Source organism: Neodiprion fabricii, chromosome 4 (genome assembly GCF_021155785.1).
Source record: "Neodiprion fabricii isolate iyNeoFabr1 chromosome 4, iyNeoFabr1.1, whole genome shotgun sequence".
NCBI classification, from domain to species: domain Eukaryota; kingdom Metazoa; phylum Arthropoda; class Insecta; order Hymenoptera; family Diprionidae; genus Neodiprion; species Neodiprion fabricii.
Window position 1 is genome coordinate 40,610,932 of NC_060242.1, and position 23,105 is coordinate 40,634,036.

Consider the following 23,105-nt stretch of genomic DNA (forward strand, 5'->3'; position numbering starts at 1 on the left):
GCTCCCATCCCATGGGAGGGATGAGGAGGGAGGGAAGCGAGGCGGGCCGGGTAGCGCGTCGGCGAGACGTGACACGGTCGAGGGCTCGCGTGAGCGTGCAGCGCGGGCGTGAGCGGCGTGAGTCCCGTGCGGCGTGTGCGAGCGTGAACGCGCGGCGCGCACCCACTCGTTCGGAAGAGGAGCCACCGCCGGCGGGCGCGGAACGAGGTGGCGGTGGAGGTTCGTACGGCTGAGCAGGAGAATGGGCGGGGGGGGGGGGGGGGGGGGCGAAAGGGGTCGGGCAGAGGGTTCGCAGCGGCAGTCAGTTTGCTATTGCCGCCCGTTGAGCGAGCATCTCGGACGACAAGGATCGCAGGGCTTGATTGCGGTGCGACGAGGCTGTTTTTGGCGAACTTTGAAGACTCTCTTGACGGGATAAGGGAAGCTTGTTGAAAATACGTAATACGTTGAAAGAGTTTTCAGATATATGAGGAAAATTTACAGCGTGCCGATTTGTTTTGGAGAAGATATTTTTACGATAAAGGAACGGGGTACATGTTCAACAACGAAAGGTGTTAAAATTCATTGTTTATGACTGTAGGGGATTTATTATCCCTTGGTTTATTGTAGGGAACGCGACGGAACTGAGTTTTTGTGAGAGGTATAAATAAATTAGAAAACTTTGGTTGTCCCGACGGCAAGTGGTTGCCGCCGGGGTGGGAACCACGTGGCGAGGCAGCACACGTACACGCACGTAAACGGCGGCGCAACTGTGAACAGTTAGGACTGACTGGGTTTCAGTGAGTGCGAAATAGTTTGTTGTTTTTCTGTGTGAACTCGGAGTGACGAAGTGAGAAGATTGCATCGACGACCCGGAAGCAGTGAAGGGTGCGTTACGGTGTGCGGGGTGAGGGTGGGGGGAGATAGAAGCGGACAGACTTGCGGGATTTGCTAAAAGTGAACAGAGCCGGCACATTCGCCGGCATAATCGCGATTTATTAGTCGCGGGCGAAGTAGCAGAAGAGAATAGAAGAAAGAAGAGACTAAACTATAGACGTCGGCGAACTGCTGCGATGCTTCAGGGCTTTGCGCTCCCAGCGATCAGGGTGAAGCGATCGTCCTTATCGGAGGCCGTAACGGCCTGCTAAGATGACCGCGCGTCTCCACTCGCTGAGGCACCAGGAGAAGAAATCCACCGGAACAACCGGGCAGCGTCATCATCGGCAGCAGCAACAGCAGCAGCAACAGCAACAGCACAACACGGTTCAGCAACGCGGCGCCAGTCCAGCGCCCAGCCCCAGTCCGAGTCCAAGTCCCAGCCCTAGCCCGAAACACTCGGACGGACGAAGAGTGAGTACATATTTCGATATTTAGGTATTTATTAACACCAGAACTACCGAGAGGTTGAATGTAGTGAAATTATAAAATCAGTTTAATAAAAGAAAAATAAAGTTCGTTACATCGCTCCGTTGGATACCGCTGTAAAAGTCAGTACATCGTTGCGGGGGAAAAAAAGAAATCTAACGTGAAGCAGGGATTTCGGAATGAAATTATAACACCGGTCATTTTGACTGGTCTGGTAGTTCTTGTGTTAAACCAAATAGATTTACATAATAATTTTATTACAGAATCATCGAGTAAACACGGAGAGGTAATCGATGTTAACTGTTCGTGGCTTGGTACAGATACTTAAAAAAACTAATGATACTAAATCCTAGAATATACATAGACCGAGTTATATATTCCCTCATTATGTATAACATTGTGTATCATTGTCATACCGCCATTAATTTACATTTACACCTGCACAGTGGACAAAGTTACAGGTTCTATTTGTAATCTTGCAGGTCGTTAGGCACAACGAAGCTGAAGCTAGCAGCCTGAGTTAGCAGAGAAAAATGCCAAATTTCTCTCTCGAGTAGGACCAGTACTAGTACAAATTTATAAATACATAATTGTAGAAAAGTGTTGGCTCTTTATGACAATGATTATTTTTCTCGATTTTGGGGCTTTAGTGGCTCATTTTCATCAGTAACAGCACGTTTGGCTTCTAACTCTGGCTGCTAGCTTCAGCCTCATTTAGGTTCAGTATTCTGGTCAATTACACAGACCATTTTTTTTTATGAGACTGAAGTTAGTAACGTCATTGTAATGAAGCAAAAGTAATTCATATTTTCAAAATTTATCCACTTCAAAGTCACTATAAAATTACAAAAAAATGTTTCGTTCCCACCCCAATGTTTTGTTACGCTAACATTAATAATTTGAGCATCATATTTAGTTTCGGTTGTGCGTTACCACCTCGAGTATCACTCGATTAAAGAAGAAGAAAGCAATTGTAGTAATGAGATGAGAAACAACAAGAGCCAGGTAAGGTACAAACACTCTGAACGTATTCAACAGTGGAAAAGAAGAGAAACTGAGTATCGCAATACATCCATAAATCGTTTGTCCTAATCGCTCCTATGTAATTCACCGATCGTCTTATTAAAACGAGTATACAAAATAAAAAATAACGTATCGCACAAGGTACGTCGAAAGCTGTGAATGTAAAAAAACGTGAAGTTGAAACTAGCATCCAGAATTGAGCATCCGAACGTGTTAAACTTTTTTGAAAATAGAAAAATGGTATTCAGTCTTATCCTCATAATTCTATGAACATATTGGGGGTTCAGGATATTTCACAAAATTTTTATTTCCGGACTCAACTACCTGATTATTCGAATGAACATTAGAACGTTTAGCAAATAATTCTGACTGTTAGCTTCAGCCTCGTTGAAAAAACCACATGCCGTATATCTCCAGTCTGTATCACTATACCTGTATAATCTATATGTACATGTATATCCGTCGATATAAAGGCCTGCGTGCATGCATGCACCGAGATGTGCACGATATCCGGCTCTGCCGCCGCTGATCATAGATGCGGTGCCTCCGCCCCCCCTCCGCCTCCTCCCGCCTCCCTGTCACTCCCGACACGTGCCGCGTGTCCTTTAAACCGCGTTATACGTATACACATGGTGCTTGTCGTGGCGTAGCGCCGATAGATCGGCTCAAATGCGTCATAGGTATATCTATACGTCCTAACAATCCCTCGGAACGTTGCCGTTTCCCGCGGGTACTCTTTACGCCAAATGCAAACCGGTGACGCCCCCGGGACCCCAACCAATTTTCGAGAGTCGGTCCTTCTCTCGTCTCTGTTGCTGCGACAGTTATTATTATACACGGTGCATCCAGATGCTGGACTAAATATATATGATGGGGGGGGGGGGGGGGGTACAGGTTGGACGGTCTAAAATTATATCTATTGTTAGTAGTTTTTTTTTCTTTCTTTTTTTTTTAAAGTAAATGAAAACTCTTGGAGCGATTTCAGTTTGAGGACTTTATTATTTATATTTTCGAGAACGTTTTAGAATTTTTTCAGTGAAATTAATAACAAAATGGCATGAAGTATATAAGTAGCGAACGACTCCGAATTCGAGGGTTTTTGCGGTGGCGCATCTCCTTACGTCACTGTCCAACTTGTAACTGATGGAAAAGTCTTTTTGTAATTAAAAACACCTTTACGGGTTTTGGATCGTAGCCCAAATGTAAAAAAAAAAAATTTCAAATATGTATGATTACGAGGAGAAAATTGGGGAAAAAAGTTTTTTATAAAAAAAATGGTGGGATTGAAATTCAAAAGTATAGCCACGAGGTCGAATCGATAAACAAGTTTCAAAGATTGTGTAAAAATTTCAAATTGATTGAATGAAAATTGACCGAGGAATCTGCGTCACCGCAGTGAAAACGAGCCATACCGCCATTTTGTTATTAATTACAATAAAAAAATTCTGAAATATTCTCGAAACTATAAGTCATAAAACGTTGAAACTCAAATTGCTGAAAAACACTTTGATTTTCTTTTAAAAAAAAACTCCTCAAAATAGGTATGATTTACGACCGTCCAAACTTCATTCATCCGTATAATATACCTATATATTTTCTATTATTTTATCTTCGACGAAGTAAATATTTTAGCAAAATTATCTATATCTTCTATAATTTATTCATTCTTTTATTTTCTTGTCACACCTATAACTTTTTACGCACATACTCGTATGTACAATTTGAATACAATCTTTACATGTAAGGTTACATATTGTTTCTTCATCGCTTACATCGGGTCTATACTTGCAGTCCTCGTGTGTTAATTGTCGGGCGGAAAGTGGTAATTGCCCCGCAGTCACTTATACCCCATTATGTATGTCGAGTAGCAACACTCCCGCCCCTGTAAACTTCGACTCTAGATGATGTCCTGTGCAGTCGAATGAATCCAACGAACGCGGCGAGTGCGTCACCAAACATGCATCGTCTCCTACTGTATGTAACCTGCGGGCGCCGCAGATTGACTCAAGTTGTGTATTATCAAGCTGATAACAGCGATCCCTGCAACAGCCCTCTCCGTTTGCTTCTTATGTCTCTATAGAACACGTACACTTGGGGACAACGAATCTGAGACTGCTAATTTTTTTACCCTAGACAGTTACGTTGGCAACACAGAGAAACCTGCAGCGCCACAGTCGGACGAACGCGAAACAAACTCAATCTCAATAAACATAACGTAACCCATGACCGTCGAATCTAACCTTAGAATGCCGCGGGGATAATGACTTGTTGGGTTGAAATGTTTTCTAAGGTTAGATTCGACGATCATGAGTTACGTTATGCTTATTGAGGTTGAGTTTGTTTCGCGCTCGGCCGACTGTGGCGCTGCAGGTTTCTCTGTGTTGCCAACGTAACTGACTAGGGTGAAAAATTAGCCGTCTCGGATTCATTGTCCACAAGTGTACGTATAAAACAATGTTGGTAAATAATAATAACAACAGCAACAATAACAATAGTAATAATACTTTTTTCACGCGATACGTCGACTGTTTACCGAAAAAAATTTCCGTCAAACCCGTAAAAAAAAATTTAACTGGTTCTCTATACACGATGCGCATCTATGTCATTACATATATATACAAATATACATACGCATACTTATGCGCGTATAACAGCTGTAGGTGAATTATTCGTAGGCATCTGCATGCGTGTCTCACGTCGACAGCAGTACATACGTGCAGTCCAATCGAGTCGAGTCGAGTCTGGAACATGTGATAAAATGCGGCGAAGAGCACAGAAGCCGGTACGGATCGCATTGGTGCACACATTGGTTTGTAATATATCTGTGTATACATGTGTGCATACGCACGTTCGCACGTTTATAGATAGAGGTATATATATATATATATACACATATATGTATAGGCGGTATCTATTCTACCTAGCAGCGCGGACTTTGATTACCTTAGAAGGCCGCGTTAAGCCGCCTATATATATATACGACGGTACACCATGCCATGCGCGGACTGAGCATGTCGTTGATTGCTTATACCTGCGTGTTAGTCGGCACTGGGTATTGTTAATATACTTACATATTCGCATTTCTGTAGATGTATACGTAATGCGACACATATGGGGGCATCCCATGACATCTCGATCAAGATTCTACACGTCGATGTCTCAGATTGGCTTTTATTCATTTTTTCTTACGAAAGTACATGACGAAAAAACGCAATTGTCATTTTTTTTCCAGATTTTCTTACACCCGGCGTAGCTGAAGTGCGATTTAAAAACTTGCAAAAAAGAAAACCACTTTATAAAATCTAAAACAATTCAAATAAATCTCATAAGATATAACAAAATTTTTCACACCTGTTAGAACATGCAGATTTCAGATCTTCAAAAGATGAATAAGAAAAATATATTATTAATATCATTATTGGGTTGCATTTTATTACGATGATATTTATATTGTCATAATATATGTGATTCTCTGTAACTCTCTGAACAAACATTTTTCAGCCCATATTATATAATGAGCTTTTATGTTGATCCTTATGTCAAATGTGTAATTTGAAATTTTGAAAAAATGAACATGTAAAGTGTTGTACAGAGTTTATACATGCAGTAAGATCGAAGGAGTGTAGATTGAGAGTGAGAGAGTGTCGGATGTAGGCAATTTATCATCCTTCCGGTATCCATGATTTCCCTGCAATTTTAATGTATCTAGAAAGGACGGAAAGAAATAAGGAAGACGGGTCCGATCGGATCGGGGGCAAACCGCAATTACGAATAGAACGGCAAAAATGTCTGCGGTCTGCAGTTTGCCCGACTTTTTCCCACTTATTGTTAAATGGCTGGTACATCCTATGTATATATATATATATATATATATATATATATATATATATATAAGCGTTTGACCAGTAACGCGACGTTGAATCGTGCCGTCATCGGGAAGCAATTTCTCGTTGACGATGAATAGTTAACGAGTAATCAGTCTGAAGTCACTAACGTTAACGTACAACGAAGCTTCACTCTTAAAAATCATCATAGTTGGGCAATTTAAAAATTACTTTTAAGGAATTGACTTTTCAAAATTAAAGTATATTTTCTTCATAGTGGTTTACCAAAAATCTCGGATATTTCTAAAGATGCGAAGTAGCGGTTTTTCTTAAAACGTGCATCGTTACAGTAACGTTAATAACTTCATTCCCATAACGAATATGAAAAGAAAAGCTGCTTCACACTCAGGTTGTGCGGGAGAATATTACTATGTATATACCTACTAACAATAAGAAAAGAAAAAAAAAAAATGTGGCGACAATGCGGATCAAATATTTTTATTCTTCTTCCTTCAACGTTGAACTTATTTTAACGTTTTTTTTTCTCCAAAATTCCAGAGGTTAGGGCAAAACGAAAAAACAAAATTGCTTCTCTCTTATACATTTTAAATATCGGTATAAATATGTACCGTGCAATATATTTCAGATACGCATGGAACGCCCGTGCGATTAAAAAGAAGCGTCTTTCAATAAGATAAGGAAGAAAATGCGACGGCGTCGCACGGATCAGACCGGCCGCGACTCATTATTATCGGTCGTTCGCTATCTCGAGGGGGCGGCACGCGGTTCGAAAGCTCGACCGTTTCCGCGAGCTATGTTTCGCGGCACGCACGGCACGACCGGACGCTTAACTTATTGGGGAGTGAGTGGGCAAGGGGGGGGGGGTTAGAATTCAGCATCGGATGGTTGAAAAAGGATGGAGAAGACAGAAAGACCGAGTCGCGCGTGGCGCGGCGTGACGTCAGCGGCGTCGGAACTGCGCGGGACCAGAATTCATAATTCCGTTTTGTATTCTAGTCCTTTCGAAAATATGTAAATAGAAAAGATAAAGCGCAAGATCGTGTCGGCCTCCTTTGCGCTTTGCGCGGGTTGCCGTACGGGGGGAACGTCTGTATAATTGTGTATACCGGGACAATCTCTTGAAACTTTATGATGAACCGCGCATGCGCGAGTTTTATCGGCTGTTCGCGCAGGCTGGCCAACCCGAGTTTCAGCTGTCAAACTGTTTCTGCCGGCGATGTGGTTGATACGAATTTTCGAGGTTAGAATCTCAAATAATCGAGGTAGCGACTCGGAAAGGTTTGGAAAGCATTTGTTATCGGGTCGGAAAGTTGATTCTCCAAAGAAGGGTCGGAATTTAATGCTTACGCTTTTTGAAAATTCAAACGTACACATTTTGCGTATACGTTGGCCCGCCTGCATCGCAAGACAAAAATATCGCTGCGGGAAGATTTCGCCGACCAATGAGATTGAAGTATTTGGCGCATGCGCGGTTGATTTTCAAGTTTCAAGAGATTGTCCCGGTATAGGATGTGTATTACATTATAATTTATAATACAGCACGAGCTGCACCCTGAGCATTTCTCTCTTCGCGCGCGGCGCCCGGCACTCTGCCATCCTCGGGCCACGCCGCCTCACCTCACTTCACTTCACTTCACTTCACTTCAGCTCACCTCGTCTCGTCGCGAGGGGGCCGGAGGAAGAAAAAGGCGGACAGTCGGTCGTCGCCCGTCACCGTCGGGCACCTTTCGCGTATCTACCTCCTCATATAATACCTATGTGTGGTGTGCGCCTGTACGGATATATCGTACATAGTCCGACGGACGAGTCGGGAGGCGAGCGCTGAGGCATCGCGACGGCTTCTCTCGGTTTTATTGTTAGACCGTGTGCATGTGTACATACATGTGTTTATGATACATAGGTGTAGGTAATATCATGGGTTCCTAGAACGGCTCGACATCGGCATGCTGCATTTGACCCGCGGGCTCTCCGACAAATATACGACGTCGCAACGCGTCATCGTCGTAGATTCGAATTTTTTACCTTCGACTGATCGATATCGTTTATATATCATACATGTAACGTAGATCGTATGGGTATATATACACGCCGAGCATTGATATATCAATATTCTTTACGGTACATACAAACGTCACGGACGTGTTTAAAAATGTATGTAAAACGACTGTACGCGTATTATATGTATAGGCCGCGTACCTACGATCTCGGCATGCATGGTGTGATAAACGAAGTGAACAATTTTTTAATCATTCTTATTACTTATTATACATGTACACGTTACACATCTATCTCTATCGACGAAAGTTTGATCAACTTATGGCAGTAATTGAAGACAGCATTGTATAGTATAATATTGTCCAATTTGGTGGGAGTTAAAACTTGGAAGGATGAATATTTGGAACGGCCGATATATCGAAATTGTTATTTTCGCATGTTTGAAACTTCGATATATTCCAAATATTCATCCTTCCAAATTTTGACCCCCACCCGTTCAATTTTCACTTTATTTAGTTATACATGTAATTATACGCATCATTTCGACGTTGTAGCTTTGTCACGCTGTGCAGGAACTGAGAACTATATAGAACGTTGAGAAAAATCGTGTTATACTTGCCGTACTTTTTGACCGGTAACAAACCAAAGTTAGAATTTATTCGATTCGTTTATTATTCGGTGTAATCTTTTTTGCAAAGATGCAAACGGTGCAATCAAAGTTACGCCATTCGTATCACCCCGCAATCTTTTAATATTCTTCTCTTCTTCGTACTTGTTGTCAATTTTTAATTTTCATTTTTCATTTGCTTCCAGGCAAACAAACCACTGATGGAGAAGCGACGCAGGGCGCGAATAAACCAGTCGCTGGCCGCGCTAAAGGCGCTTATCCTGGACAGTGCTCGGCTGGAGAACACGAAGCACAGTAAACTCGAGAAGGCAGATATCCTCGAACTAACCGTCAGGCATCTTCAGAGACAGAGATCTCTCGCTCAGCCAGGCCTCTCCAGGTACAAGGCCGGCTATCAGGACTGCTCGAGAGAGGTTGGTACCAAAGGAAAAGAAGAAAAGAACAAACCATAAAGAATCTTTTATATATATTCATTCATACATGGGTATTTATGACGGGAACTTGGGTCACATTCGAGTTCCGGTTTTTTGTTGTTTTTTTTTTTTTTTCTTGTTGCTCGTTTTATCTTCGGTAAAAATTTAGGCTGCGTATATAATTAACGATCGTATTGCGTAAGGATAAACTGGTACATGATATTATATATTTGTTGTACGTCGTCGCTGTAACGACACCCCGATCGAATACCGCGACAGTACCGTGCAAACTAATTCAATACGCGCAGCCTTGAGGACCGGTAAATGGTAATTAGAAGCCGGTGGCGATGTGGCGTGTATACTAAAGTATATAACACGATATGTATATGGATATGTATGTAGCGAGCAAAAGCCGGTTGCACGAGAGCCGAAAGAATTGTTGCAGATGATGAGGGCTTTGAAAGTTATAACACACGTGCCGCGACGTACGTATCGACACCGCGTCTCGGTGATTTTCATTTAAATTCTTGTGCAAAAAGCGCTGTACGAGTTTTAAAGAAAATTTATAAACGACTAAGTTTAAGGGAAATCTTCGTGGTTCGTGAAATTTCGTCACTTTAATATCGTGTCCAGGGTCCTGGAATTGTTATTGAATTTGTTCCGGATTTTTTTACTGGAGATCGTGTTTAGGTTTAAACGGTGGATAATCGATTCTTAAAAAATTGTTGTCTGCGGGAGGGTATAATAACTATAAATCGCGTGATTGATAAATTTTGAACATTTGCAAGGAAAATATTCACATCTGTAGTTTTAATTTGTCAATTTTTTGTAATAAAAGTTTGAAAATTTGGATCAAATCGTTAGATCGAAGAGAATCAAAATATAACGTATAAATATATATTTAGGGTGGCCACGCACTTGAAAAACCTGGAAATATCAGGTTATTTAAAAGGTGCCATGAAAAACCTGAAATTGTCAGTGGCTTTCTAATTTGGTAATTGAAAAAACTGGAAGTATCAGTTTTCTATCATGGTAATTGGAAATAATTGTCTGAGGTAACAAGTTTCCTTTTTTTCGTCAAGAAAACAAATTGGCTTAATCTGATTTATTTTTTTTTTTGTTTTCTTCACACTATATTTTTCGTAAATTCGAATTGCATTTGAACCGAATATAGAGTTGTATAAACCGAACGATTCAGGTTTCAGTAACGTTCGAGAACTGTAGAAATGTCAGAGAAGACTAGATCTTAGGTCCTGGAAAACTTGGAAATGTCATGAAATTTTCTTTCAAAAATATTTGTCGGCCATCCTGTATATAACGATATAAAAGTAATGGAACGGGAATAAGAACGGTCGATACATCAATTCTGATTTTTCGATTTCGTTGCGAATATACAATTGCGAAGCGAATCTGTTATATCGCGTTTGTTTTTCTCGACGCCTAGATGCACCAAGATTTCCGCGGCTTTCTGTACGCGCCGGCACATCTCTCGAGAGATGCTGGCAATGCAAACCGTGACAGAAGTCGCTTGTAATATCGCGAGAAGAAAGAGAGAGAGAGAGAGAGAGAGCCGTTACCGCGTTGCTCGTCTCGACGCGTCTGCGACTCGTCTCGCGAGACGTCTATTTATATACCGTGTTGGTCGTCTCCACCTCTTCTCCCTCCCTCCCTACCTCTCTTTCTCTCTATCTCTCCATCTGTCTCTCTCTCTCGACTCTTCTCTCTCTCACCTATACAAGTTCTCTGCCACCTACGAAACACGGATGGACGGTTTAGCGGTTGAGCAGTTGAGCACGGCTGCAGCCAATTTTATTTTATTATCAATGCCCCCCCCCCCCCTCCCCCCCCCCCCCCCCCGCTATCCTCGTCCTCATCCTCGTCTTCGCGCGCTTCGGGGAATACGGTCACGTATGTTACCCCACATACGTATACCGTATATTATACTCGATTGCCGCAAAGAGAGAACTAGAGAGAGAGAGAGAGAGAGAGAGAGAGAGAGAGAGAACGCCCTCGAAATTTATTGCGATAAATCATTTATTCGAATTAGAATACAGCTATAGATCGTGTTAATACGTGGGACAAAAATCTTTCGGGATGTTTTGTATTTGCGATAAAAATTTGTGCAGATATTACAAACGTGTATGTATAACAATGTACTGATCGGTGTTAGACGATTTAAATTCCAGTTACGAAGAGTGAATTATGTCGTACGCATAGATAAAAATCCTAAATATCCCAGGTATTGATAATTGTTCAAAATCCATTTTTCAAACTCGAAAAATCCTGTGACACGGTTGTATCGCGAAGAAAAAAGGGAAAAGAAATGCCGTTGTTTATACTGTTAAAATTTTAGCCGAGGTGTTGGAAAATTCGTATTTTTTTTTAAATTTATAACCGAATCGCAGCCGCACTCCAGTTCTCGTTACACCTAATTAGAACGTGTATTTCTCCAAACCGATGTAGTATAATTTATTTCCTAACCGAGTGCGTAAAATTCGGTTTTGCACACTCGGTTAGACAAAAAATAACGTTTACACGTAGTTTAATAATTCTGTAATTCAATACGTTTCTATAATTCTATACGTGCATACCCTAATCGGAAAACCATATCCACGACATAAAATAAAAAACAAAAGCGGACCGATTATCAGCGTTTTGACATCACAGTGCAACTCGCACGAGTACAAGTCTCGACAAAAATCTGATCTAAAACGCATCCAGCCTGTCTAACCCCCCATCGATATTGCTTGTCCTCAGGTGAGCCGATACCTAGACGCCCCTGACATAATAACCGGAAACTCTACGCCGCTGGATCCGGCCGTGAAACAGCGTCTTCTACGGCACCTGGACAGCTGCGTATCGGAGCTGGACCTGGACCTCGGTTCCCGTCCGGACAGCGGGCTGGGCAGCAGTCCCGGAAGCGTGACGGACAGGGTGACGGGGGCGGCGAGTCCCGGTCCCCTGGAGCAGCACCACGCGGTGGTGGCGCCCCACTGCAGCGGGGGTTTGGGGGCGGGGGCGGCGGGGGTGGTGCAGATAAAGTCGGAGCTGCCGGAGGTGATGGAGACGGCGCGACCTGACAGCAGCACGACGGCCGGCGACGAGAACAACAACAGCAGCAGGCCGACGTCGGCGTTCAGCCAGGTGAACCCGGGGGGCGTCGGGACGCCCGAAGCCTCGACCTCCGCCTCCCAGCAGAACCCGAACATGCTGTCGGTCGTCCAGGTTATACCCTCCCGACTGCCCGACGGTCAGGTCGTCTTCCTCCTACCGAGCCACTACGTCCAACTTGCGGCGGCCGCGGCGGCGAACGGAATAAGCATCGGGCCCAATCCACCGACCGCAATTTGGGCCGCGACGAACATGTCGCTGCTGAAGGCCACCGACAAACTCGTCGCGAAAAGGCCCCACGACGAATCGGTCGAATGGGGTGTGCCTGGTGGGGGGGATAATCACAAGCCGAGCAAGAGTCCCAGGATACAGGAACGGGGCGATAATTCGGGGCCCGATGGTGTTATGCAGGCTGAGAACGTGAACAACAACGACAGCGACAACAACCATCATCATCGTCATCATCATCATCATCATCATAATCACAGTCGTATTCATTCCGAGAATCAGGGGCACGAACAGCCTCTCGATTTTACCACTTCGAAAAAAGTCAACGGAAATTCGATGACAACGACGTCGACGACGACGACGACGACGGCGATGCAGATCACGGCCGAAAGAACGAGGTGTAACACAGCGGAGGGTGAACGCGTCGATCATCATCATCATCATCATCGTGAGATGGATACGGCGACTGCCGACGAAAGACCCAACAGTAGAAACGAAAGCGAGGGCCTTGCGGCCCCGTCTTCACCTTCCCTGCATCAACCTCCCCAACCCCCTAAAGACGAGGAGGGAATGTGGAGGCCGTGGTGAATTCCTCGCTTCTCGCTTTCTCGTCGTTGAAAGTTTTCTTATTCTTTCTTTTTATTTATTTTTTTTTTCTCTCTCTCTCTCTCACTTATCCCTCCTATCATTTTTCCCTCCCCTGAATTCTATTTCTTAATATTTATATAGTCAACAGAGTGATACGAATGTGAAAAATAAAATGTACAGAGTTGTTATTATTATTAACTGCAGATTCGCGCGTTGATTAGGATATGTGTAAAATAGACGATACGATATGTCCACTTTTCGTCGGTGTAATATACGATATATACACATATGTATGATACATGTATATATATATATATATATATATGATATGTATATGAATGCGAAAGTCAAGAGTGAGAGTTAGAATTTAGAGTGAAAGAAAATATACACCTACCTTTCATTTCGCTGAGATTTTCTTTTCTTTCTTTCTTTCTATTTGTTCCCCTCCATCTTCTATTTATTTCTCTTCTAAAAAATTATATATATATATATATATATATATATATATACTCGTATATACATATAGATAAAGACGCGCGGTATCGCACAGATCATAAGTAAGTAAGAGGTATATACGTGTTATAATAACGAGGCGTTACCCGGTTGTGGTCACTTTCTCTGCAGGCATCTAAATTCCAGTTCTACTTACAAAAAGCTCCTGAAACATACACCGTTTCGGAAATCAGAAAAAAAGAAAAAAACAACGCGTCATTATGTATATAATACTAAATAATTTGTTGAATCGATCAGAGAACCGGTTAAATATAACAATTTCCATTCTATTCTTTTGATATTTGTTTCGTATTCCGATCGAAAAATATCGCATGTAGTTTGTGAAAAATTAGAAATATATATCGAGAACAATTATGAATCAGTCGATAACTGGCGCATCAGAAATTATAATTTACGGCTTTCATGTACGTTTTAATGCGTGAAATGTATAAAATGATGGTAAACAAGTATATATTTATTTATATGTATATATAAATATATAGTTGTTGCTTTATGTACACGTTATATATATATATATATATATACATATGTATGTATATAAAGGCGTGTACATAAAGCGATAGAAAAGATTAAAGAGTATTTAACCCTCGTTGTCTTTTCCGCGATTCTCATTGTAAATAGAATTTAAAAAAAAAAGAAAAAAACCTTGTACCTACACCAAGTCGAAACAATTACTATTATTATAAATATAGATTTATTTTGATGTTATCTATATGCGATAAGGAGAAGGATATTAAGGTTAAATATTTAAAATAACAAAACACACGAAAAAAAAAGAGAAAAAGCAAACAAACAAACACAAATATATATATTATATTACATTAAAGTATTGCCATGATTAAACTTAAGCATACCGCTAATGTCCTTCGGATCTGATCCATATTCAATGTACTTAGTTGGGCGGTCAATAAATCTCTTATATTGATCGCAACGTATAAATATCATTGAAAGGAATCTCATTGATTTTTTTACAAATTTTTACTACCCTTTCATCCTTGTATATGTAATAATTTTTCCAGTATATTTCCCGTCTGTTTGAACCTCGACCGCTGTATCAAAATAAAAAGTCAAAACTTAAATTTCCACTTCATCGATGTAGCGATAAATTTTTCTGCCTAGAAAACGTTTTATTTTAATAAAAAACATATGTTCAGGACAATCGTACGGATATGGGAAAATTCTCGTACGTACCGAACATTGAAAACTAAGGCTGCGCCGGAATTTCTGCAGATAAGTGTTTACAAGTGTTATATATAAATAATACAGCCAGTAAGTATAATGATGTTAATATGGTAATAGTATGATTTATTTTTATATCAAAAGAGCGAATAACGAATACAGTGACGGTGCTTGTAAAATATCTTATCAAATTGTTGGTAAATTTTTAATCACCCTAGAATAGTTTGTAGACAAGTGCGCAGCTACAGTAGGCATCGTAATAATTTTCGGGTCACGCCCGACTAAATTCGTTTATATTCAATTGCTTTACGAATCAACAATTCCGTACAAGCAGCAACCTAACAATCACTAAATCGTCCAAAATATCCTGCTGTCATTATTCAATGATACCTGTGTACAAAATGCAAGTTCAAAGGCACGAGTTTGCGTTTAAAAATTTTTTTTAACTTCAATTCGCAGCTTGTTGAAATATTTTTATATTTCGGATTATTTTGTAGAAAACTTTTGTCGTACCCGAGAAGGTAATACTATAATTTTATCATAAATCTGTTTTTGTTTATTTTTTTTTTTAAATAATCTTCGAATCAATAATAATAACAACAATGACTAAACGGCCGATTTCCATTCACCCCTTTATTCCGCTCCGTTGAATTCCTCTTCCTTCCTTCGTTTCGAGCCTCATTTCTTTCCTTCGCTCCTTCATCCATTCGTAATTCGCAGGGTGCATAACGTAGAAAGCGCGAAGCGCGCCTCGCGTCGAACGATCAGACTTCCCTCTTTATTATTAACGACGCTCCTCTTCCCGCCTCTGCAGGTAGACGTCGGGCAGAATGGATTCCGCCGTCTCCGTCCCGACGCCCTCGACTCGTGTTTTCACCCCTTGGACGCTTCCGGTGCACGAATTATGCTGCAAGTGCTTTCCTGCACCGCTCTGCAGACGACTCATCGATCCGTAGTTCAGACTTCGATGCGGGATGCTGAACTGTGAGCTGAAACCGCGGTTAGAAATTACACGCCTATAAGTCGTGGGCGTTTCATAGACACAGTTTTTTTTTATGAAGTATACGTACGGCGATCTGTAAAAGAAAAACGGAAGTCATGATCAATCCTTTTTTGAATTTCAGCAGGCAAAAAACAAAAAAAAAAAAAATTATAAACGAGAATTTTAGCTACGAAGATCTGCTTCAGCGATCTTTATTCAGACGGTATGACAACAGGAATATGGATAGTTAATTCTGGAGAATAGCCAGTTTCGGTTGAACATGACTACGTCTCAATTCAAGAAAACAAAATTTCGTAAATTTCAGTACATGGTCTGAATGGTAGAAAATTTTATCGATAATTTATAGTTTTATTAAAAATCTTTTCCAATTTCAGAGAAAAATATTCATTTATCTTTCACTGCTCACATCAAATACTTAGTTGGTTAGTAAGACAATGATAATAATTGATATTCTAATCACATAAATCGATATTGTATCGCGTCGTTCATGGGAATGAAAAACAAAAGCCGATTGCGAGGAAAAATGATCGACTGTACTCGATTAATCGAGAAAAAATAATCGATCATATCTGGTAATTCTTACAAAACAGAGAAATCGGAAAAAAATGTCAAAACGAATCGACGTCTAGTTCGAAATAATGAGATAGATTCTCGTTGAGACTCTGGAATCGGTCACGTGACGCCAAGCTTAAAACACCTTGCCGAAATTATATCATGCCTATCTTAACTTCCATCGAGTTTCACGGAGCCTCTCGATTTGGAAAAAAGCCCTCCACTACCCTCGGGCAGGTAACGAGATTTTAATATCTGCGGTTGAGCATCGCGCGCGTGCAGCGAGAATTCTAGTTGGACGAGAAGCGGAGAAGGAGCTTCCAGCTACCTCATCGGGGATCGGAGGAGGCGGTATGCTAATGCAACGCCTCAATTAGCGGGCCGACAAAGGGGCGGAAGATCGTGCCGATTTCTTTAGAAAACGGCGCGTGCTCGGGAAGGCGAACGGGACCTTCTTCTTCCTTCCTGCACACGTCGAGAATATCCGAGCGTAACGGAGTCCAGATTGAAAGCAAGATTGACGCCGAGAGGAGGATGAAACCCCGGACAAAGGACCCGGCTTCTCTTCTCGCCGTTCGGTGGCGGTTGACGGACCGAGAACCACGCCCGGAGCAAACCGGCCCTATCAATTTTCACCGCTCTCTAATTTTACCGGCAACCGAAACGCCGCGAGCCGAGAAGAGAGGAGATCTCGACACCTGAACAATCAGCTCGAAATGCTGCAAGGACGAATCTTCGCGGAGCCGAAATTCGACCACTTTATCCTTGTCTCTTGGTATTATCGTACCTGAGAACCGGAAGTTCTTAACGAATGGATTTTTGTACCGGGAAACCAAGGTTCGTACACGTATCGGATCATTTCTCATGCAGAGAATACGTGATCGGTGAAACTTTATAATTTTTCGATATGATTGAAATTTGAAACCGTCACAAAGGTTCGTAAAACAAGTGGTTTTCATCTGGTTTTAATCAGTTGTTTTAACACACGTGGCGAGATATCATTTGAAATACCGTTAAAAAGTGAGATTTTTCGAAAAGCTCCTTGCGGTATAATTCTTACAAAAGTTTATAAAAATTCCACGGTTATCGGAGGAGCGTCAGGGACAAAGATTGTTGCGATCTAACGATTTACCACCTGATTGTGTCAGTAATTGGCCATTGGCTTCCAATTTTAATCCACAAACATTTGCGTGGATATTGTCAATTGTTGACCAAATAACCGTGGAATTTTAACGAAACGGAGTTTAGGATATTTTCATTAATTGTTGAAATTAAATTCATGCTATATATTCTGACAGCCATGTATGAGCGATCCAGAAATTTTCGCAAACTACTTGAAACCTAAATCCGGCGTTTTGACATTTTTTTAGTCTTTCTCACAGCAGAGAAAAAAAATCTGATCACCGCGATGGGCAAACGTTAGATTTCGACAAGTTCTTTACTACACGTATTCAACTATAAAATATTAGTCAACTAGCAGAATAAAATATTTCACCAACTCTTTCATCTACTGCAACGAAACATTCAATAGAATCAACTGATAATTGTAATAAATTACGAGAAAGGTGCAAATTTTGTTATCACATTCAAATATCACCTATCATCGATATGTTAGTCACTCATCGATTTGATGTACAGCTGATTTCGAGATTACAAACATTTTATAGGACTTCAATACATGTCAGACGATATCAAAATTTTACAAAAAATTTCAAAAGATGGAAAAATATTTCAGACGATTTCAGAAGATTTCTCAACAATTCAAAGATTACAAAAGATTTTAACGATTACAAATCATTTCAAATATCACAAAAGTTTTCAAAGACGAATGGATTTCAAAAGATTTCAATGAATGTCGAGAGATTTCAGCAAATTTCAGGAGATTTCAAGGGATATCACAAAATTCACAGAAAGCTGCGCACCAGATTTAAAGTGTGATCAACCCTTCGCCCATCGTCAATACAATAAAAATATACGTATTACAATGTCTGTCGCATGATCCGCACCAGATCATTTGATTTACAAATTGCAAATCAACTAACATCTACGTTTCCAAGCCCCTTGTGAGCGGCCGTACAGGTTCTCTTTTCGTCGCTTGAAACCTTCTTCCTCCGTAAATTTCTAAAACGTCAAAATTATTCGCACCAACCTCGAGATATAAAAAATTTATCGCGAAGCTGATCACGTCGCACCTGCTTCTAATTTCGCGCATCCGGCGTCATATACGATGCCAACGCATCTCGTTGAATTGGGCATCATCCATCCGGAGAACGGTCAGAACGTCGTCTCGGTCCCTCTTCCTCCCCTCCCTCCCCCCCCCCCCCCCCCCACTCGCTCTTCCTCACGGTTCCGGAGTTTCGTCCCTATCCCCGTATCCCCCCCCCCCCTCCCTCCCTCGTAAACTCCTCCTCACGGTAATCGGGACAAATTGGCCTCCCGCGGGTGGAAGCAGCGAGGCAACCGGGAACCGGGCTCTGGAACCACCCCTGAGCGCCCTGTGATCTGGAGCGGTAATCGGGTGCCGACCCGGTGCAGGCTACAAGGTGGATCTCGCAGCAGGTGCACGATCCGGGAGTCGGGCGAGGAGGAATTAACCGGGATGAGGAGGGGGGAGGCCTAACTGCCCGGGGTGCGGTGGCGGTGGGCTAAATAGATTCTCGTTATCGCGCAAGGCTAACGAAACTTCGAGCCGCGTTCAATCCGCAGCAGCTATACCAGCCTGATTTTCATTCGGGTTTGATGTAAGGGTATTTGTTAGACTGGTAGGAAAAAAAATTGACGATTCTTTTAAAATCCTGTGTCACGTGCTTAATAGTTGCGAGAAGACGAAATGAGACGCCGTTTTACAATTTCAGCCGTTAGTAGTAATGTTTAAATGGGATCCCGAAGGCAATATTCCATTTTCCATTTAATTGAGAAGAGAAAATAATTTTTAACAAACAAATTCTCGATACGTATTTTTGTAAGGAATTTAACGCTCTGCAAAATGATCTTATTCTTTCAAAAGTTATTCAAGGTTACAGTCGAAATCATGTGAAAATTCACTTTTTGCCAAGATTAACAACGAAAATATTAGAGGTTTTTTTTTTTGTTCACACATTTCAACCGTTGTAAGAACATGTCATTCGATTAATTTTCAACCGAAGCAAATTAATTTTGTTGTTATTACAAGTCATAACATGTAATATATGTTGTTTCACTTTGAAAGCATCTTTTTTTTAGAAAAAAATTAATTCCCTTCCTTTAACTATTGACTATGAAAAAATAAATTCTTAATTTTTTTTTGGTACTAGACTAGTATTTATATCTACTCGGAGATGATCAGCCGCCGTGAGTAGCGTGTGCGGATCTGCTGCTTATGGATCCTTAACGTATACCTGATGCCGCTCACGATCAGCCTGGTTCTCGACTGTTTCCAGATTCTAACCATATTTCAAAGCTTTAACCAGCCGCACCGAATTCGGTTCTTTTCACGCCGCTCCAATCACGGGATAACTACGAACCTGCGCTTTAACGCAGCTGTTAAGGATCCATCGGGTTTAGGTACAGTATCGTCAAAATATTACCCAAACAAAAGGATAACCGTTTTTAAAGACGCTGGAAGTGCGAATGCGGTTTATCAATTTGAAGCAGTTCAAGTTGTTATCTCAAAATAGAAAAACGAAGAAACAAAAAATAGGTACGTACCGAAAGAGATCGATCGTGATAGATTTTTCAAAAGTCGTACTATTCTGACTCTTTATCATGGAAAACTTATGCCGTAAATTCAATTTTCATGAATTATTGCTCATTTTGTTTTGGAAATTTATCCGGACTCGAATCCTCATTCTATTTGTTCAATTGACCGCACAAAAAACAACATTCGTAAAATAAGTTAACGCTTCATTTTAGAATGTATTTACGTCATCAGCTATGAAGCTATTTTCTCATTTATTCCTTGAACTTAGGTTATCTCTCTGTCCTAATTTATGTTCAACAAGAATTACTCGATAATGTTTACCAGTCGTATGCAATATCATTGACTACGTACCGAATTGTTTGCAGATAAATTCATGGTTTTCAATTTCTTTCCTCACCAAGGAGCTAGTTTTCTCATAAAACTATAATCAAAACTTATAATTAATTCGTTTATTAAATCTGAAACTTGGATTTAAAAATTTTATATTTCCACACTTTTCGATCGAACTGTACGCCTGATACATCCTTGCGGTGTTGTTTACGATTATCTTAAACGGATGTGCAAGGTGCGCATCCCTATAATTCAACTTAATTACTAGCTGTCGAAGTTAAACGATATCATTATACTTATTCAAGCTTGTCATTAAACCTGGACGGTGTTATCTGTACCTTATACATTGAAAACAAAAAACTTGGTGGTAGAGCCTGAATTTTCATATGTTACGCGTTTTTTCGTGAAACACGAAATTGAGGTTAGGGTCGCGTAATGTCAGATTTCTTTGCGACAGCGCATGCGCACGGAATTGAAATGGGTCTATTCCGCACGCCGCGCATGCGCATTCGCAGACTCACTATAACCTCATAGAAACGGATAGTTTGTGCACGGAAAACACGAATGAAAAGACGCGTGAAACATGCTCGCATTATATAAAGAAATATAGTTAATTTCCATGCCTATGTAACTTACTTAGTATCCTGGATGTAGCTGATTTCGTACCTATCTATAGAAATTGGAAAACTTCCCGTAAACCTGTTGCGAAAATAATATGCAGCTGCCCGTCAATCATGTCCAACCCACGGGTAAGTGTATCACAGATCCAGACTGTACGTATAAGTGGCCAGTGAGAAAAGATTAGACGCTACGACCGATTCGAGAAAATCTAAGAGGGAAAGTGTGCTATTTAGTTGGATACGAACCCCCTTCCTCTTCCATCCTTCGTTCGCCACGCAAACTTCCGATTTGTATAATAGGAGTTTTCCGCCACGCTATGCTTTACAAGGCGTAGTCTCGTGGTCCACGAAATGTGAAGTATATCGGCGCCAGATCCGTGCAACCTAATCAGATAACGATCTTACAATTCGTTCTATGACAGGTATTATAGGTAACTCTAAGGTTGAAGGGCAGCGGAGATTGTGATGTATGGGTATGCAGCATTTGGTATGACGCATTGCGACATTTCCGGAATTTTGGTGAAGTTATTAAACTTTCAAAACCGTATCGTTCTGACAAATTTTTAATATTCTAGATCATAAGAATCTATGATCTGTGTAGCAATAAACAAAAATCTTCGATTAAACATCGTCATCTTTTTAAATATCGTCAAATACGTCCAACCGTTATATTAATTTTCGAAATATTCCAACTTATTTTCGAGTCAATAACAAACTCATGTAATTGTTACAAAGTTGCGGAGAAGATAAAATTGTGTTCAAATAGATATTTTCAAAAATTCAATGAAAAATACTTCGATCCTTAAATCCATCTCGTCGAACGATATGATTTCGTCGCATGTTTGTAACAAAGTTGAAAAAATTATAAATTACTTTTTCACAATTCTATCGAAACGTTCAAACATTGATCTATGCGAAAAGAAAATGTTGTTATTCATAACCAAGTACTTATAATAAAAATACTAAATAATAAGAAGTTTAAAAGCAACACTTCGACGAAACAAAAAAGCGTGATATGAAAAAATAAAGCACTTGGAAAAACTGTACACCTTACCTAGCAAAGCCTTACAATCACCTCGAAAAATCTTTCGAAGAAATAAATAATCTTCAGGTCAAAAGTATCATACACCTACCTGTGCATACCTGTATAGGTATGTATACACCCTGCCTATGGTACGAACGCGTATAAATATATGTGTGTGTGTGTGTACGATGTATAAATATATCCCCGGCACGAGGATGCGGCTGACGAGTTTCTATCCCCGGGTTCGAACCCCACCCACCCTCCTTTCCTCCAGGAACGACCCTCGTCTGACGTCTCTCGCTATCGCGTTTCTCTCTCCTCTCCACCTCCGGTGATTACCGCCCGCCAACCCCCCCGCCCCTCCGAAGCCGGGCTTCCCATCCCCAACCCCCGTCGGGTCTCCGACCGAGCGGCGGCACTTTATCGCCCCCAGCCCGACCCGACTCCAGAGCCAACCCAGCCACCCTTGCGCGCCGTCTCCACCCCGTCTCGACCTCGACAGCGTCCGTGGATCAAAAACAACCCTTTCACGTTTCGGCTTTCTGGGCGCATCCATCATACGCTGGGCGAGGGCGAAAGTGCGGAGAGAAGAAGACCCACGATCTCCTTTCACGTTATACCTATATTCTATCTATATATATATGTATATGTATATACACGCGTGTCCGCGCCATAAACCTTCCGACGCTGCTGCACTGATTGCGGAGGGGTGAGAAGGTGGGGGTTTGTGGGGAGGGGGGGGGGGGGGGGGGAGGAAACCGCCTTCCTGCTTCCCTCGCTAATTGCGCGTTAAGGATCGACCGTTTTCGAATTATATACGACCCCATCCTCCGACGACAATTGTATTATACTGGTAGGTGTATGCTGTACGTGTATATTGGCATGCAGGGTGAACAGATGTAGATTAGGTGAACCTACGCTCGTAGAGCTATTTGGAATACCTAACCTGTTGTCAAATTGCCGTATTTGTTACTGTAAGATCGCGATATCGACGACTATTGAGATCAATTGTGGTAAGGAAAAATCGTAC

At 41.4% G+C, this 23,105-nt stretch overlaps 1 protein-coding gene across 1 annotated transcript; it reads left to right on the forward strand.

The window, feature by feature from the left end:
- The first annotated feature begins 288 nt into the window (after positions 1–288).
- LOC124179919 (palmitoyltransferase ZDHHC5-A-like) lies at positions 289–13,662 on the forward strand. The gene is made up of 3 exons (XM_046564794.1): positions 289–1,329; positions 9,021–9,248; positions 12,006–13,662. Exons 1-3 carry the CDS (start codon positions 1,129–1,131, stop codon positions 13,173–13,175), a joined length of 1,599 nt encoding a protein of 532 aa, XP_046420750.1. The 5' UTR covers positions 289–1,128; the 3' UTR covers positions 13,176–13,662.
- Positions 13,663–23,105: the final 9,443 nt, after the last annotated feature.

What these genes read in the sequence shown, in the direction of transcription:
- LOC124179919 (XM_046564794.1), top strand. Translation starts at nt 1,129, where the DNA reads ATGACCGCGCGTCTCCACTCGCTGAGGCACCAGGAGAAGAAATCCACC. An exon ending in AACACTCGGACGGACGAAGA is followed by an intron (nt 1,330 to 9,020) that starts GTGAGTACATAT and finishes ATTTGCTTCCAG; the next exon opens with GCAAACAAACCACTGATGGA. An exon ending in ATCAGGACTGCTCGAGAGAG is followed by an intron (nt 9,249 to 12,005) that starts GTTGGTACCAAA and finishes GCTTGTCCTCAG; the next exon opens with GTGAGCCGATACCTAGACGC.